A 17,026-nucleotide genomic window follows, 5' to 3' on the forward strand; every position below is an offset into this window, starting at 1 on the left:
ATTGTCCTGTTTTTCTTATGATATGCCCATGAAAAAAGGGAACTTAACTAATCGCCCGAATGCTTGTCAACTCATAATGAATTATACAGATTCAGAGAGAACGTATATGTACATATAGCTCCACCTGCTGGCAGCGACGCGAAGGAACGTCAAGTGCGCTTGCTTTGATTAATTAATACAGAGCAAGAGATTATGGAAATTAATCGCATGTGGATGGGCAATAAATATTGACAAATCCGAAAGGACATTCTTCTGTAAAAAGAGAAAGAAACAAGCAATATTTGCAAACAGTGTTGCCAACTTAAGACGTTCTATTTTTTATACTGAGTAAGTAATCTGGAAATCAAATTAAGAGAATTATATACATCGGTTAACCTTGTAACTTAAATTTCCGTAAAATAATGAAAGATACAAGAATTTATCTATTTAAGAACAAATTATTTCCATAATCTATTACAAAACTTTTAAAACATGTCAATAGTTTGACAGTTGCACTTCAACCTGTAACGTTAAAGATAATAGTCTTTATGGCTGAATCACAAACACGCTTCAGCTTCGGCTTCGTCTGCGTTACGGCGGGCCTGCTTCAAGGTTGCTTTGAATGACATTATTATTATTTCATCCCTCCAAAGAACAAATATTTAGTTTGTTGACATTTTTGTACAGCTGTTGAGCAGTAAGACAAAACAAATGTTCAGATAATTGAACTAGAGCTTCCGTTACGTTACATTACGTTCTTTTTCTTACGATTGTCAAAAAAAACGTGAGATCGAAGCTCCATTGTGATAGCAGGCATTGAATTCCTATTGCTGAACTCGTAAACGTCAGGCGAAGCCGAAGCTGAAGCGTGTTTGTGATTCAGCCATTAGTCTGAAAATTGCAAATTAATCTCAATGGTCAATTGAAAACTCAAAGATATCCCTTAGGGATTCCTTTATCAAAGCTGACAATTTTGTTGGTTTGATTGATAACTTCCGACTGGTGACTTTTAAAATAACTATTTTCTTGGTATCAGCCAAATTGTCACTTTACGGACCACAATTGACGCTTTCGGGAGGATTTTATTGTTTTGTTTTTCTTTTTTATAAAACAAACTGTTTGATTTTTCAGATAACATAAGGAACTTCATTTGCAGTCTAAGGCATCTAGTTTAGTTTTTTCAAGTGTCATTCATTTTAAACTTGGAACTTTACTTTACTAACCTCTGCCTTGGGTTCATCGTATAAAATCTATCAAAAACTTATTGCCTAGTCAAAACACTCCTCAGGCAAGCAACAAATCCATCACAACTTGCATTTTGTATTGCAAAGAAATATTACTTATTTCTTTTCCGATTTGGCAAGGAAACCTTTCAAACAAAAAATTTAATGGAATTATGTAGAAATTAAATAAATCATAGAGTAATAAAGTTTGGCTTTCAGTTAAATGAACAACATGATTAATGGTCGTTTTGACATTCGTTGACTTAACTTGATAGTAATGGAAATTTTTTCAACTTACTTTCTAGTCAACTTTCCATTAAAGTTGACAGCTAGGCAATTCGATACAAGAAACTTACCTTACTTTCAAGACCCTTACGTCACCTGAACCTGCCCAATTGTTCTAAGGCCATTGACGTCAGACGCACAGACGAACCAACGTATGAGTGTACGCACACACAAATTACCATGAATTTGGTTTCTAGGGACCTTAAAACGTCAAAAAATGTCATCATTTTCAATTTGACAAATAAATGTCAAAGCAAAGTTTAGGGATTGATTGTTTCGTGGGTAAATAATTAATAATAAAATAAAATGCGTAAGAGGTAAGGGAGCGATTCGATGACTTTTGTTGACCAGGTATCTGTTTGACGTCTAATAACACTGTCAAAATTACAGAGGCTGAGGTGACTCTACCGTACTGATTTTAACAGAGCTATTAGATTGGATACGGGCCTGGGTTCTCCAGAGTTTTGCTGAAAAAATGTCTTCAAAAAACAAGAAAAAAACAACAACAACTTTTAATTTCAACGAAATCTTCTGTCATACGAAGGGAGTATTATTCAGAGGCGGAGGTACTCCACCGTGCTGTTTCCTACTCCGAAGCTGTCAGTCGATTACAATTTATTCAATTTTGTGTTTAGTATTTATACATTATTGTTCGAAAGCTTTTTTTTTAACTTTATCTTGGAAAGCTTGAAGAGCTTTTATTTGACATTTCATTTGTATACGATGGCACTGCCAGATATGAATAAATTAATTTATAAAAAAAAGGTGTTGCCAGAATGGCTTACTTATTTATTAAAATTAAATTTTAATTGGTATAATAGAAAAAAAAATAAACTTGTTTAAAAAATGATATGCGTTGCTACAGTCTCCCCCTCTGGAACTTCAGTCGTCTCGACGAGGTGACAGATTTAGTAGCGTTTTTTGGGTCGGCCTCTTCTGCGTAATTTTCGTATCGGCTCAGCAGTGGTCTTCTCATCTTGGTTTAATTTGGTTAGGGCAGACACATGATAAGTGCCAACCGGAAGTGTTAGATCATCCTTATTTGCAATTTTGAAAGATGAAGATCCGACTTTACTGACAACCACATATGGGCCGTCTCGTTTCGGGACAAACTTTGAAGTTAGGTTTTTCGTAGATTGACTCAATACGTGCGTAGTAACCAGGACCTCATCTCCCTCTCTGATGTCAGTTTGTGGACGTCTTTTTGTATCTACATAGGCTTTATTTCGATCTTGAGTGTATTCGGTTTGTTCTTTCGCAGTTTTTAGTATTGTGGATAACTCGGTTAGTTTTGTTGTGATTTGAGGAATGTAGTTTTCAGTATCTTCTATTGTTCTTATGTTGTTTGTGACTTCGTCTAGTGTTCGACATTCTCGTCCAAACGTTAGATATGCAGGTGTATATCCAGTGCTTTGACACTTAGCGTTATTCATGGCGAATCGAATAGATGGCAAATGATGTGCCCATGTTGTGTGGTTGTTTCCGACCAGGATCGCAAGTTGACATTTCATGTCCCGATTTCTCCTTTCTACTGGGTTTGATTGTGGATGGTAAACCGGTGTTAGGGTTTGTTGAATTCCCAGACAATGAAGTAGTTGTTGCATTAGAGCGGAAATGAATTGAACACCATTGTCCGATATAATCCGCCTGGGCATACCAAATCTAAGAAAGATCTCATCTAGTAATACTAGAGCACAGTTTAGTGAGGTTGCTTCTTTAAGTGGAAAAACTTCTGTCCACCTGCTTGTGATATCTTCAATTATGATGATCCATTGATATCCATCCTGAGTTTTTTGGCAAGGGTCCAAACAAATCGACAGCTATAACTTCAAATCTTTGGTTGCTCGGAATTGTTTGTAGTAAACCAATTGGCTTTAAGTTGCTAGGTTTATACCTTTGGCATGCTAAACAGTTTCCAATATGTTTTATAATATCAGTCCTCATCCTCGGCCAATAGTATCTTGATGCAATCTTTGATATTGTTCGTTCAATACCGTAATGTCCAGCAGTGGCATCATCATGGTGAGATCGTAAGATTTCTGCGCGTTCTCTAAGTGGGATTACCAACTGGGCATCTTCAGAATCTGACTCTGGGGCATACCTGTATAGGACGCCGTTACTCATAATATAGCCTCTAGCTGTCCAACGAGGTAAATTCTCATTGTTTTCTTCAAATGCATCAATGATTGGTTTTAGTTCGGAATCTTCAAGTTGTGCTTGGCGAATTCCACTAGCCTCTCTAGCAGGAATATCAATCTTCACGTTGCAAATTTCACATGATTCAATGATGTGTTCACTGGCTTGACATGGTGGTCTTGATAGCATATCAGCAACTTTATTTGTGTTGCCTGGAGTATATTGTATGTCGACATTGTATGGTTGGAGCTGTAAAGCCCATCTGGCAAGTCTTCCCGTTGGAGATTTAAGTGTCATTAACCATCTTAAAGGTTGATGATCGGTTAAAAGTATGAACTTGGTTCCTTCTATGTATCCACGGAATTTATTTATGGCATAGATGATTGCCAAGGCTTCTCTTTCCGTTGTGGAGTAGTTTTGCTCGGATTTAGTTAAAAGTCTGGATATATATTCAATAGGATGTTCTTCAGCTTTCTCCCCCTGGACCAATACGGCACCAATAGCATAGCTGCTAGCATCTGTTTTTAAAAAAAAATGGTTTGTCTTCGCAAGCTTGTTGTAAAACTGGTGCTGTTGTTAAGGCTGTTTTTAGTTTATTGAATGCGTTTTGCTCTTCTTTTCCCCATTTCCATATCGTATTTTTCTTAGTAAGGTTGGTGAGTGGCTTCGCAATACTAGCAAAATTTTCGACAAATCGACGATACCAGGAACAAGTTTGTATGAAAGAAAGCACTTCTTTAACGTTCCTTGGTTCTGGTCTGGAGGAAATAGCTACGGTTTTATCGGGATCTACTTCTATTCCTTTGCTGGTGATAAGATGTCCGAGATACTTGACGCTGCTGCAACAAACTCTTGATTTCTGCCTGTTTACTTTTAATTTGTACTGGTGAAGATGTTCGAAAACTTTGTTAAGATGCTTACAATGCTCACTGAAACTACTCGAACAAATGATTATATCATCAAGATAAATCAATAACCACATTCCTTCTATAACGAGTCCAGAACGAAATTTATCCATAAGTCGCATGAAAGTAGCTGGGGCATTTCTTAGACCGAAAGGCATTCGTTTAAAGCAATACATCCCAAATGGTGTTATGAAAGCAGTTTTTTCGACATCTGGTTCGGAAACTTTGATTTGATAATACCCAGATTGAAGATCAAGTGTTGTTATAAATTTTGTACTTTTTGTTGAATGGATTGTATCATCAATTCTTGGTATTGGGTAATGGTCAGGAATTGTAATTTTGTTTAATCCGCGGTAGTCAATACAGACGCGTACTCCTCCATCTTTCTTGGGTACCATGACTACTGGGGCTGCCCATGGTGATTCACATTCTTCCACAATTCCGTTTGACATCATTTTTTGTAGTTCATCTTTAAGTTGTTGCTTACGTGTGAAAGACAGTCTGTATGGTGTTGTAGCGTATGGTGGTTGATTTCCAGTATTTATCTTATGTTCTATGTATGGAGTTGGTTCTTCTAGTTCTTCGAAAAGTGTTGAGTGTTGAGATAAAATATTGTTTAACTCATCCTTTTCTTGACTACACAAGTTAATACCTTCATCTTCTCTTAATGTTATGGTTATTGCCATAATTTCCAAGAAATATTCTTCTTCATCCATTTTCTCACAGGATCGTGTTGGGTTTTGAGGAAAAAGTTCTTTTTTATTATTCCTTTCAGGCGTTAATTCACCACGCAATGAATCATTAAAAATGTTGTTAATGGAATGAGGCGAGTAATCGTTCGATTGGAATTGTTTAATGATTCCTTTAGAGTTCCAGGGTTCTGGACCATATGCTCCATTGTCGTCTTCAAAAGTTGCCGTGTGCACTGGTGTTTTCGGACTAAAGATTACACTTGAAAATATTGGTGGCGAATGTTGAAAATTGGGAGTTTTATGTAGAGGTGTGATAGGTTGAATTTTTGAAACCATTGGTCATGATTCTCAGCTTCACGTCTCAGTGTGTTTACTAGTGGTGAAACTACATGATTTGTTGTGTCATAAAAATCAAATGTTTTCTTCGGATTGTCTTGGAAGTGCCAGCATCTTTGTCCTAAATTGAGAACTACGCCATTTTCTTCCAGAAAATCAATACCGATGAGGGTGCGGTTTTCTGTTGCTTTTGGAAGGGCAGCAAACGTGATAGGTCGAAGTCGATTTCCAAAAATAATTGTGGTAGAAGCCATGCAAATATCACTGCGCTGAACACTACCATCGGCTAGTGTAACGTCAGCATCAACTTGACGAAATTTCGTTCCATTCCGGAGAAGGTGTTCAAACAAATGACGTCCAGCAACACTGGTTCTTGCCGCTGTGTCAATGTATGCAATTCCATTTTCACCATGTGACATAATTGGAATGGTTGGCAAGTCATTACCAATAGTATTTTTAATGAGATTGAAGGAAACAGTTTGCGGACCTTTCGGCAATTCCTTACACGTTGGACAATTTGATCGTAGATATCCTGGAGCTTTGCATTTGTAACAAAAAATGCCTGGATTTGCTGGAGACTTTGTTTGGTTTTCTTGTTCTGCTCTTTGCTTTTTCCTGCATTCAACTGTTGTGTGTCCGAGATGATTACAATAATTGCATCTATTCTTTTTCTTTGTAGATTCATCATCCGGTTTCTGGATTGGAATTCTTGTTGTAAACTTTTCAGCCATGCTTTGCTCAACAGTTCTTGCTTTGTCGATCAGTTCTTGAAAGTTTCTTACTGAATCACGAGGTGCACCATCACGGATGGTTAAATGCAACAACCCGTATACCATATCAAGCATCATGGTTTCTGATGGTTGGGGAGCTGGTAATTGTGAAAGTAGTGCCCTCTTTTTGCGGATAAAATCATCCGTACTTTCTTTGAATTTTTGTTTAACTTCGAAAGTTTCTTGATAAATGCGGTATGCTGGTTTTATAGGTGCATATGCGCATCGTAGGGCAGTGAGAACATCATTCCATGTTTTTATTCCCGATTTGATGCCTTGCCACCAACTTCGAGCATCGCCTTCTAATAATAGGGGAAATCCCTTTATAGCATCAGCTTCACTGATGTTTTCGACGTCTCCATAGCAGCTGATTGTGGCAATGAATTCCTCGACTTTAAGGGGATCTTTTTCACCGGAAAAACGGCTTGTACAGTTGCTAAAACTGCCGGTTCGTACATTTTTTGTCATCACAGTAGCTAACAGTTTGTTGACTTGCTCTTCAGTGAACGTAGCCATCGTTGCTGTGAAAACCGTTGCTATGTGATAGTGTGTGTTTGGTTCTTTTTTTTTTTGTGTGAGTTCGTTCGTTCGTGTTGTTTTTTCAAAACTCTGGCCCCACGTTGGGCGCCAATGTAAGAGGTAAGGGAGCGATTCGATGACTTTTGTTGACCAGGTATCTGTTTGACGTCTAATAACACTGTCAAAATTACAGAGGCTGAGGTGACTCTACCGTACTGATTTTAACAGAGCTATTAGATTGGATACGGGCCTGGGTTCTCCAGAGTTTTGCTGAAAAAATGTCTTCAAAAAACAAGAAAAAAACAACAACAACTTTTAATTTCAACGAAATCTTCTGTCATACGAAGGGAGTATTATTCAGAGGCGGAGGTACTCCACCGTGCTGTTTCCTACTCCGAAGCTGTCAGTCGATTACAATTTATTCAATTTTGTGTTTAGTATTTATACATTATTGTTCGAAAGCTTTTTTTTTAACTTTATCTTGGAAAGCTTGAAGAGCTTTTATTTGACATTTCATTTGTATACGATGGCACTGCCAGATATGAATAAATTAATTTATAAAAAAAAGGTGTTGCCAGAATGGCTTACTTATTTATTAAAATTAAATTTTAATTGGTATAATAGAAAAAAAAATAAACTTGTTTAAAAAATGATATGCGTTGCTACAAATGTAATTTAAGATTAAATTCTTAGTACTTTTTCATCTTTTCATTTCTCAAGCAATCTTCCCAAAGCTTGGGAAAGATTCCTTTATTTTTGCTGTTCTTAAAAAAAGCAAAAAATGATGCTATTAACTACAAAACCGTAGCCAAGCTTTCTTTAATTCCGTTGAAAGCATTTTCTACGACTCTCTCTATTTTCATTGTAGACCTTTTTTTTCTTCCCAACAACATGACATTCCACTACAACCAATCTTATTGAATTTTTATCCAATACTCTAAACGAATTAGAGGATTAAGGGGACGTTATCACTACAGACTTTAATAAAGCCTTTGATGAAACCAGCCATCAATTTTTTTATTTTAAACGTAAAGCCCTTGATTTCCACCCTTTTTTATTTAATGGCTCAGATTGTTAATTGGGAACCGCCGATATATAGAGTTGTTTTTAGGTTGTCAATCTTTGATCCCAATCTCTGGAGTACCTCAAGGATGCCACCTTGGTCCTCTATTATTTGTCTTAACTATCAACGGCGTTATTAATGTCATTGATAATTCAACTGTATCTATCGCTGATGAATTGAAATTAGCTCCATCTGATCTTGTCTTATTCCAAAATGATCTTGACTCATTTTAGATTTGGTGCGACATACATTTTTTTTAAGTCAATTAAGCTAAATGCCAATTTTTACCATTCCACCCTCTTCCATACCGAACTTTTCGTCTGCACGATGTTATCATTCATTCTGTGTGTTCTATTTGCGACCTTGGAGTTATTTGTGACACTCGGTTAAATTTTCGAGCCAATTTTGATTGCATTAGTAACAAGGCCAACTCATCCCTTGGCTTTATCAAACTTTGGTCTAAGGAATTCTCGAACCCTTACTACCCCAGCAGAATGGAGTCGCTGTAGCGACCGTTTGTCGAGCTGTCAAAGTTGAAAAATACAAAAATAGTACACAACGCCCCAATGGGAAGCTGTTGCTGCAGCGATCGCTGTCGCCATTGTTGAATGATTTCCAACTTTCGCTATTAGTCGCGTTACATTTTGACATATCTGTGGGTCTGTTCACAGTACTATAGGAAAACAAGCCATTGGGTTCGTTCAGCACATTGAATTATTTCTTATATTTTGTATAATTGGGTTCGTTCAATTTAATTTGTATATTTTTGTATATTTCATGTAAATAAGTTGGATTCGATAGCAAATACTGTAGAAAAATGCATTTGAAGTTAAATATTGTTATTAATAATTAAAGTATGTTGTCTAACTAACCCCAAAATAACACAACTTTGAGTACTCAATCTTAAAACTGCGCAGTGTTCAAGCTACAAGTGAGACAATTTTGTTTGATAGCCAAAATGGACTTATATACAAAAACCGAAAAATTCAAATTCTTACCATTTATAAAACTGTTAACCTTTTTCTAGATATTGTTGTCCGTTTGTTTCCTGTCACTATGTCCCTTTCAGTTATACCTCTCCTAAAATCCGCTAGTCAATCTGGTCTTGGCATCAGAACTTTCACTCTCAAAATATTGAATCTGTTCAACGTAGATTTCTTCGATTTGGACTCCGTGGTCTTCTTTGAGGTTCTAATCTATTCTTACCACCTTTTGAAGATCGGTTAAAAAATATTAACTTGCAAATTCTCCAAAAACGCCGCAAAGTTGCTAATGTTTTCTTTGTACACCAGCTTTAAGCAGGTACCATAGACTTACTGTTTCTTCTAAAAAAGATTCCTATTTATAGTAATCCAAGAAACGTCAGACATTTTTTCTCTCTAGCCTTCCTCATCAGTCTACAAATTATGGCCTTGTTGAACCAATTAAAATTGTCAATTAATGATTTGGAGTAGAACACCTTTGACTTCCATATCAGCCCTTCCTCCCTTAGAAACAATCTCTAGAACTCGTTTTAACTTATTTGTTCATTAAAAACTAATGTATAGGCCTTCGAGCCCAAGCCTAAGCATAATATATAAGTAAAACAAAAAGTTTAAAACATTTTTTTGTTTAAAGCTTACATTAAGCGTATAAATAAATAAATAAATCTCTCGAAATGTTTGGAAAAAAATAGTTCTGTTTATCAGACCAATGGAACATAAAAGAAGATAAATTCTGTCAATTTGACAGATATAAATCAAAAATAAATCGATATATTTTTTACAAATGGAAAACCCCATTAATTGGAAAGGAAGAAACTATGTACGTTTATCGAAAACCAATAAAAAATAGCAAGGCATTTATAAATACTGAATCTCTATTAAATTGTAATTAAATAATAATTCTGCTCATTGACCCAATGAAACACAAAAACGACTAAAAAAATGCATGCAATGGAAAACGTCATTTTTTGAATCAAAACTATATAATATTTGTTTGACTTTCATAATATTGAACTCTATGACATCAAATTTGCACCACCAACCCATGAGTTGTAAACTCTGACAGATGTTCAAATGTCATTGAAAAAAATAAAATACGCTTATGACATAAATTTACTTACATTTTCACATGATGTCCGACATGATCCGAATACTTCCGAGCAACAAGTAAAGATATCTGCAAAAGAAAGGGACAAGAACAAAAAATAAATAAAAACGTCAATTTTTTGGAGAATATAAAGGCGGATAGCCTTTAAAGAAGACTACAACAAAATAAAGGAGATAATCAAGTGACAGCCGCGCATAAGCTCGTGATACGCTTCATCAATATACAAGATGAGCTTTGACATGTGCTGTGCGGAGCGCAAACGATTGCCATCATAATCATTATAATTTTGGAGGGTACCGCCCGTTCTGCGCAGTGCGGGCGGAATCTTTGATCGACTTTAAAATTTTTCCAGTCTTATTTTCATTTCGATTTTGAACTCGACTTTTCGACTTGGACCATAAAGTTAAACATTCTATGACATTTATGTCTCAACATCATCTATATGTATAAGCAATAAATGGAAATGACTGATGATAAAACGAAGCTCGAATTTGAGTTGGCGGGAAATTTATAAGCTACTTTCTGAATTATCGTAAAACAAGACATTAATGTCCACCTAAATAGATATGGCTTTATATAGAAATTATTCAAATCGAAAAACACCTTCCTAATCCCAAACAATAGGGGCATTCCAAAACAGTCCAAACAACAAAATAGTTTATTCATAAAAATATAGGTTTAAAATTATTATCTTTTTGATATTTACTCGTATAAACATTTCACACTTCTTTTGTTGTATCAAATTTTAGATATTATTTATAACAATTCACTTTTTGGAGAATTTGGAATTTTTCCCCTACAAACGAGAAATTAACATAAAATATTTTGACGTTTTGTTGTTTTTGGTTGAGGCGGGGTTATTCCAGATGTGGTGGACTGACTACCGGAGTTTATTTCAATTTGTTTTGTTTTTTAAATAAAAGACTAATTTTAGAGGGGGACCAATTTGTTTAAAATGATTTAAGTATTTTAATATATTCGCTGATGATGATGATGATTATGGTCGCATATTCAATGGAAAGGAATTTAAAGTATTTGACCTGAAGATAGCATTATAATAGTTTTTGTTTTGTTGTTGATGCTTATAAATAGTTGATATATAATTTTTATTGGACTGGAAACAAAATGGAATTAATTCAATGGATATTAAGTTTAATTTGCATTAATTTGACGACAAAATACTTAAGTGTTTTATAGAGCAGCTCATATTTCTTTTGGCAGTTAAATTCCTGTGTGGGTTCTTTTGAAATTGAGATCGAGTTAAAAAAAGTACTTTGACAGACGGTTTTCTGAAAAAGGATAGCAATAGATTGTTGGTTGACATTTATTAGATAAATGTCAAAAATCGAATTTATAGAATTGGTGGATTTTGTTGGGCATTGCCATATAAAGTTAATGGACAACACATTGCTCCAAGTGACAAGGGAATAGACAACTTAGTAGATTTTGAATGATGTCAATGGTTTTTATAGTAGTTAAGGGGTTCATAGAGCATTTCGTTGTTCATAAATAATCCTCGCAATCGATTTTCAATATTTTTTTTGAAAAGGTGTGAAGTTATTTGTAAACATAGTGGAACTTTGCGAATCTGTCTTTGTTTACAACAAAATTAAATACAAAAATTGCATAACTGACAGATGACACTTGTTGTCAAAGTTAAAGAAAAGAATATATTTTTCTTCGAGATAAAATAAAAGCAAAATAGGTGGCGCAACAGTCCGTTGAGAACTATGGCTTATTGACTTACAACTCTTAATCATTCCTGTGTGCGAGCACTGTTGTCAGGGATGGAGGGGACCTACAGTTTAAAGCCAAATGCGAAGGGCTGATTTGAGAAAGCTCTTTTGTATGGCAAGTATTACTCTTGGAGGATTTGTCAATTTCTCGCAAGAGGCATTATCCGTGAATAAAACTTTAAATGGCATAGGAAGGGATTGAACCCAGTACCTCTGGCATTAAAGTTCAACGCGCTAATCATCAGGCGACTGGTACTTACTTCGGGATACTATTTTAATAATTTTCATAAGGTATGATTGTTCATTAGTCTCTTTTTGAAATTTTAGAAAACTTTGAATTCATTACTTTCATAGTTTTGAAAAATACGATTTTAAATAATTCTTAGCTCTGATTTTGAAACCTTAATTTGATTTTAACTGTGTGTTCAAATTTTGAAAATACACGTTTTTAAGATTCTTTTTTCTGTTGAAAACCATTTTAGCATTAATCAGATTTGAAGAAAGGCCAAAAAAACCTATCGGAAAACTTAAATTTGACTGCCGGGAAAAAACCTTGTTGGTCAGACTAAAGTTTCTTGCACATATAAGCTACGAACTGCGAACTGTGGATGTTCGTATATTCACATCGGCTTTATTTCTATTCGCATACAGCGACGTATTGTCAGTTTATAATTACCCTTTTCAACAAACAAAACAAGAGTGGTGTAATTTTGAGGTTTAGTTCAACGCGGAAAATTTATTTGTTGCGGTGTGGATGGTATGTGGATCGCGAATATAGTTTGACAGTTCATAGCAACCACACTGCAATTCGTGACTTCCAAATTGTTATTACAAAATTGTCTTGTTATAGAGAACAAAATGCAAATTTTATTATCCTTACATAAGTGTCAATGGGCTTCTTATAATTTAAATGTGTTTTAGTTTAAAATTGACTTTTTGAAATGTTTAAAAATGTTTAAAATCTTGTTTGTTCGTTCATTCGTTTTTTGCTGTCATGTGCAAGGCCCTTAATACAATATAGGAACCAGGCGTTAGATTAGTCGGGTTTTTGACAGGCTTCTTATCGCCTTTTGCTATATTTTACGATATCATGATTCATAAAGTGCGACCTAAGAATTTTTTAAAGTAATGTAGCTTCAAACCTCGGGCGTTTAAAAGAAAGTTTACTTATTTTGTTTTGATTTATTTATTCAAAGAACATTTACAACTGTCAGATGTCAAAGCCGGAAAAAATAGAATATAGATCAATTGAGCCGTTGAGCTTATGATATTTACGATCTAAATGGCGGAGCATAAGGCTTGAGATAACATTTCTGATTGCTTCAAAAGAGTCCATTATTTCACGTGACCGAACGCGTGATTGTAAAGGGATTTTTAATAGGCGTGGGTAGGTTTTGGAGCCTCGTGGCAGCCATTTTGTTTTTGTGACATCTGTCATATCTTTAGATTATTATTCAGTTGTTTATGCCAAATCATCATGGCAAGTTACACGATTAAACTGAACATTCAAATGATAAAACTTTATTATCAAAATGAGTGTTCGTTAACGCCCACGTTGTGTGCATTGCACCCATTTTACGGTAGACTTGGTGGTCGTTCACAGTCGACTTGTCAACGTTTGGTGCCCAGATGTTAGACGACCGGTTCAGTAAACAAACAGCAAGCACCTGTACGTTTAAGGAACACAAGATTTCCCGAGAAAATCGCTAGGTCCGTGAAAGTGTACAGCAGAAGCTAAGGCAGTCTATTCGTCTTGACGAATTTTTCATCGTTCAAAGTTCAAAGCTCATGACCATAGATAACAACGTTTGTTCGCTGGCAGTCAGTTTTGAGGCTAAGATCACAGTGGCATAAAAGTGAACTAGTACTTCATCAATTTATGCTTGGGATTTAACACATCAGACATTATCTCTGGTACCACCTTAATAACTGCGATTAAGTTGAATTCCCAACGCTAGGAACCAAAAAATTAATTGATAAATTCTTTAAAACAAATAAATTAAATAAAGAAATACCTGCGACAGTTACACTTCTCAAGAAACTGAATCCTTCTAAAGGTTGCAAAACGTTGAAGATCCAGAAAAAGTTTTAGCAATTTAATCACAAAGCATAACAAAAGTTTATATGCATTTAATTTTAAATTGAGTTAAAAAGTAAATGATAAAGTGGACCCGAGTGACGTTTAGATACGTCAAATATTTGACACTTTTGTGAAACGTTCTTATCAATGTATGTTCCACTAAGTGCATGACTCTATTTCAATCATTTCCGGTATAGTTCAATTTTAAGGAAAAGGGTATTTTGAAGCAGTAATCTTTAATAAACTCTTGAAGCTTGAAAAACTCTGTGGATCCTAATCATTTCCACTCAAATACAGACACACGTGCGTTCTGCATTTCATTCAAAAGCCTCCTTGGTGTTAATTGGTACGATTTTTCACATTCATAAATCAACCATTAAATCACTAAGTGCCACACCCTCCTGCAAAAGCAAAAATTACTTGTAAATTCTCTTGAATCTGACACATTGAAGTAAAAAGTGTGACAAATTACAACCCCCAATATTTCACAGCTTCAGTTAAATCCTATCAAAGTCCATTTATACATATTTTCTCAATCAGAAAAATGAAATTTATAAATGCATCTCCTCTCAACATCCACAAAGAAAAAATAATTGAAAGTAAATCTCATATACCGCATCAAAGGAAGCTCTAAATTATGCGAAAAATTGTATATCTGACTCCCAAATCCTCTTCCCAGCTAAACAGCCAAGCAGCCCGTCTATCTGTTCCTTATGCTATCTTGTAGAGTCTTTGAGTTTGAATCTTCTTGAGTGTATCTGTATATTAATTCTGCACAAGGTGCGTGAAATTACATTCTGATTAGCATACGGCACCAGAATAAGAAGTTCGCTTGCTTCAAGTGCACGATGCACGCGACGTCTTCACGCCTTTCTCCTCCTTTCCCTATCACAAATCTATTTGTGTAACCTTCCATCTCTCGCTCTCTTAACCTATAAATAAACCCGAATCGCATAAAATATCAAAGACAAACGATCCAAACACACTCGTCCCTAAAACCAAAGAGATACTTAGGATGAAATTAATCATAGCATAGCTATGTACAGTACACTGTAGAGCGTATCAGTTAGGTATCCTCCTGAAGGAGAAGGGTGGAATTTTTTGAATTACAGAGTGATGTGGAACGAACTGAACTGTTGGATCCATCCGCTGTCAACCGCACAAAATTCGAAAAACCACACCAAACACGCGTACCATCAGCCATCAGCGAGCGTATGAAGTCATATTAAAATAGCAAGAATAAAAAAAAAAGATGATGGTCTGATATGACTGCCCTGAGGTAGTCCTCTTTAAATTATTCCCCCCTTTGTTTTTTCTTACAGACTTCACATGATTTAACGGTTTATCAACCGCAACAAGGGTCGACAACAGGTTCAATTCGAAGATGAGGTGAAGTGCAAGTGTCTTCCTTCTTTATTTTGTGACGTTTTATAGGGAGGGTGATATTTATATAATCTTGTGGCTCGTTCTCAATTCTAAACCCGACCCGTATATTTTTATGAAAGCCATATTGTACTTCTGCTGGTATTCCAATTTCAATCATCTTTGGTTGATTTACTTCTCTTTTTTTTGGGTATATGATGAAGACGCGATGATGATGAGCTGTCTGTGCGCTAGAGCTGTTCGAGAATGTACGGTACGCCGCCGACGACGAGCGACGGACGCAACGGTACGTACATCATGTGTGATGATGACGATTGTGACGTTTTTCCTTTGAAATCGAGATGATTGCATTCTGCCAACTGTTTGTAATTATCTTTCTTCAGTAATATACGCGGCCCGGCCTATGACTTCTGTGGAGACTGCGGCTGGTGCGTCGTCGTTGTCTGAAGAAAGTCTATGTCTCTGTTTTTGTATCTAGGTTCCTTGCCTCTTGTTTTTATTGTGTCGTCTTGTTGTTCGTTCTTTTTTGAATAGATATGGATATTTGGTGTGGAAAGGAAGTTAGAACTTGCTTTTGCTCATTGCCACGAGCAGAATAAGAATGAAGTACTTATACTTACAAAAAGGGAAGGAATGTACTTAATTCTATAGATAAATAAATAAGTGGCTTTGAAGTGCGGTAATTATGATAAGGGCTATTTAGATTTAACGTTTGTTGATTGAGATGCTTCGCAGATTGATCTTAATTGCAAATTAAAGATGATTGAACTTCAAGTTTTTAAATAAATTATTAATAACTAGGAAGCTGAAAGTTCGAAGAATTGAATGAAATTGAAGTAGAACAAATCGACGGAGGGACTTTTGTCCCCTTTAATTTTTTGGACTTATGTCCCACATTCATACAAAGCTGAGGTTTAAAACCCAAAATCTAGTTTGGGAACTGTACACAACCACCAAAATAAAAAAAAATTTGTTTTGGAAGTTTTGTAGAATTATTACCAAAAAAAGAGGCTGGGATGCGACCCACACTGATAACTTCCCATCCCGTATGTCGATTTGTCTTGCTTCAAAGTTTGTCTATATGTACTCGTATCAATTTTTACCAAATTTGCGTACTATTTTTTTGTTGATTTTATTTTTATGAAAAAACGGACTGTTGGATTTTTATATAAAAATCACTAAATATCGAAAACAATATTTTCTGTAAAATAAAATAATTTTTTAGCCAGTATTTTTATTTTTTTTTTACAAAAACTATCAATTCGAATTTTTTCAAAATTTTACTAAATGTTGACAACAAAGTGTTTTGAAAGATGAAAGTAAAGTAAAGCCAATATCTCAAAGTTTTGAAAAGATATTTGAGTCGAAAATCAATTTTTACCAACTTTTATAAATTTTTTTTAGGTTTTTATTTTTTGTAAGAAAACTGTCAGTTCGATTTTTTTCAAACTTTAACTGAATGTTGACAACAAGATTTTTTGAAAGATAAAAGTAAATTAAAGCCAATATATCAAAGTTTTGAAAAGATATTTGAGTCGAAAATCAATTTTTACCAACTTTTATAATTTTTTTTTAGGTTTTTATTTTTTGTAAAAAAACTGTCAATTCGATTTTTTTCAAACTTGAACTGCATGTTGACAACAAGATTTTTTGAAAGATAAAAGTAAATTAAAGCCAATATCTCAAAGTTTTGAAAAGATATTCGAGTCGAAAATCAATTTTTACCAACTTTTATAAATTTTTTTTTTAGGTTTTTATTTTTTGTAAAAAAACTGTCAATTCGATTTTTTTCAAAATTTTATCAGATGTCGAAAACATTATTCTTCGT

General features: G+C 35.0%; 1 protein-coding gene across 1 annotated transcript in view; it reads right to left on the reverse strand.

Moving 5' to 3' along the window:
* LOC129941321 (reversion-inducing cysteine-rich protein with Kazal motifs) overlaps positions 1–17,026 on the reverse strand; it is a 93,117-nt gene that overhangs the window by 58,842 nt on the left and 17,249 nt on the right. The window contains exon 2 of the mRNA XM_056049919.1: positions 10,013–10,068. Coding sequence (XP_055905894.1) covers positions 10,013–10,068 — 56 coding nt within the window. The remainder of the gene's footprint in view (positions 1–10,012; positions 10,069–17,026) is intronic.

Source organism: Eupeodes corollae, chromosome 1 (genome assembly GCF_945859685.1).
Source record: "Eupeodes corollae chromosome 1, idEupCoro1.1, whole genome shotgun sequence".
Classification (NCBI taxonomy): domain Eukaryota; kingdom Metazoa; phylum Arthropoda; class Insecta; order Diptera; family Syrphidae; genus Eupeodes; species Eupeodes corollae.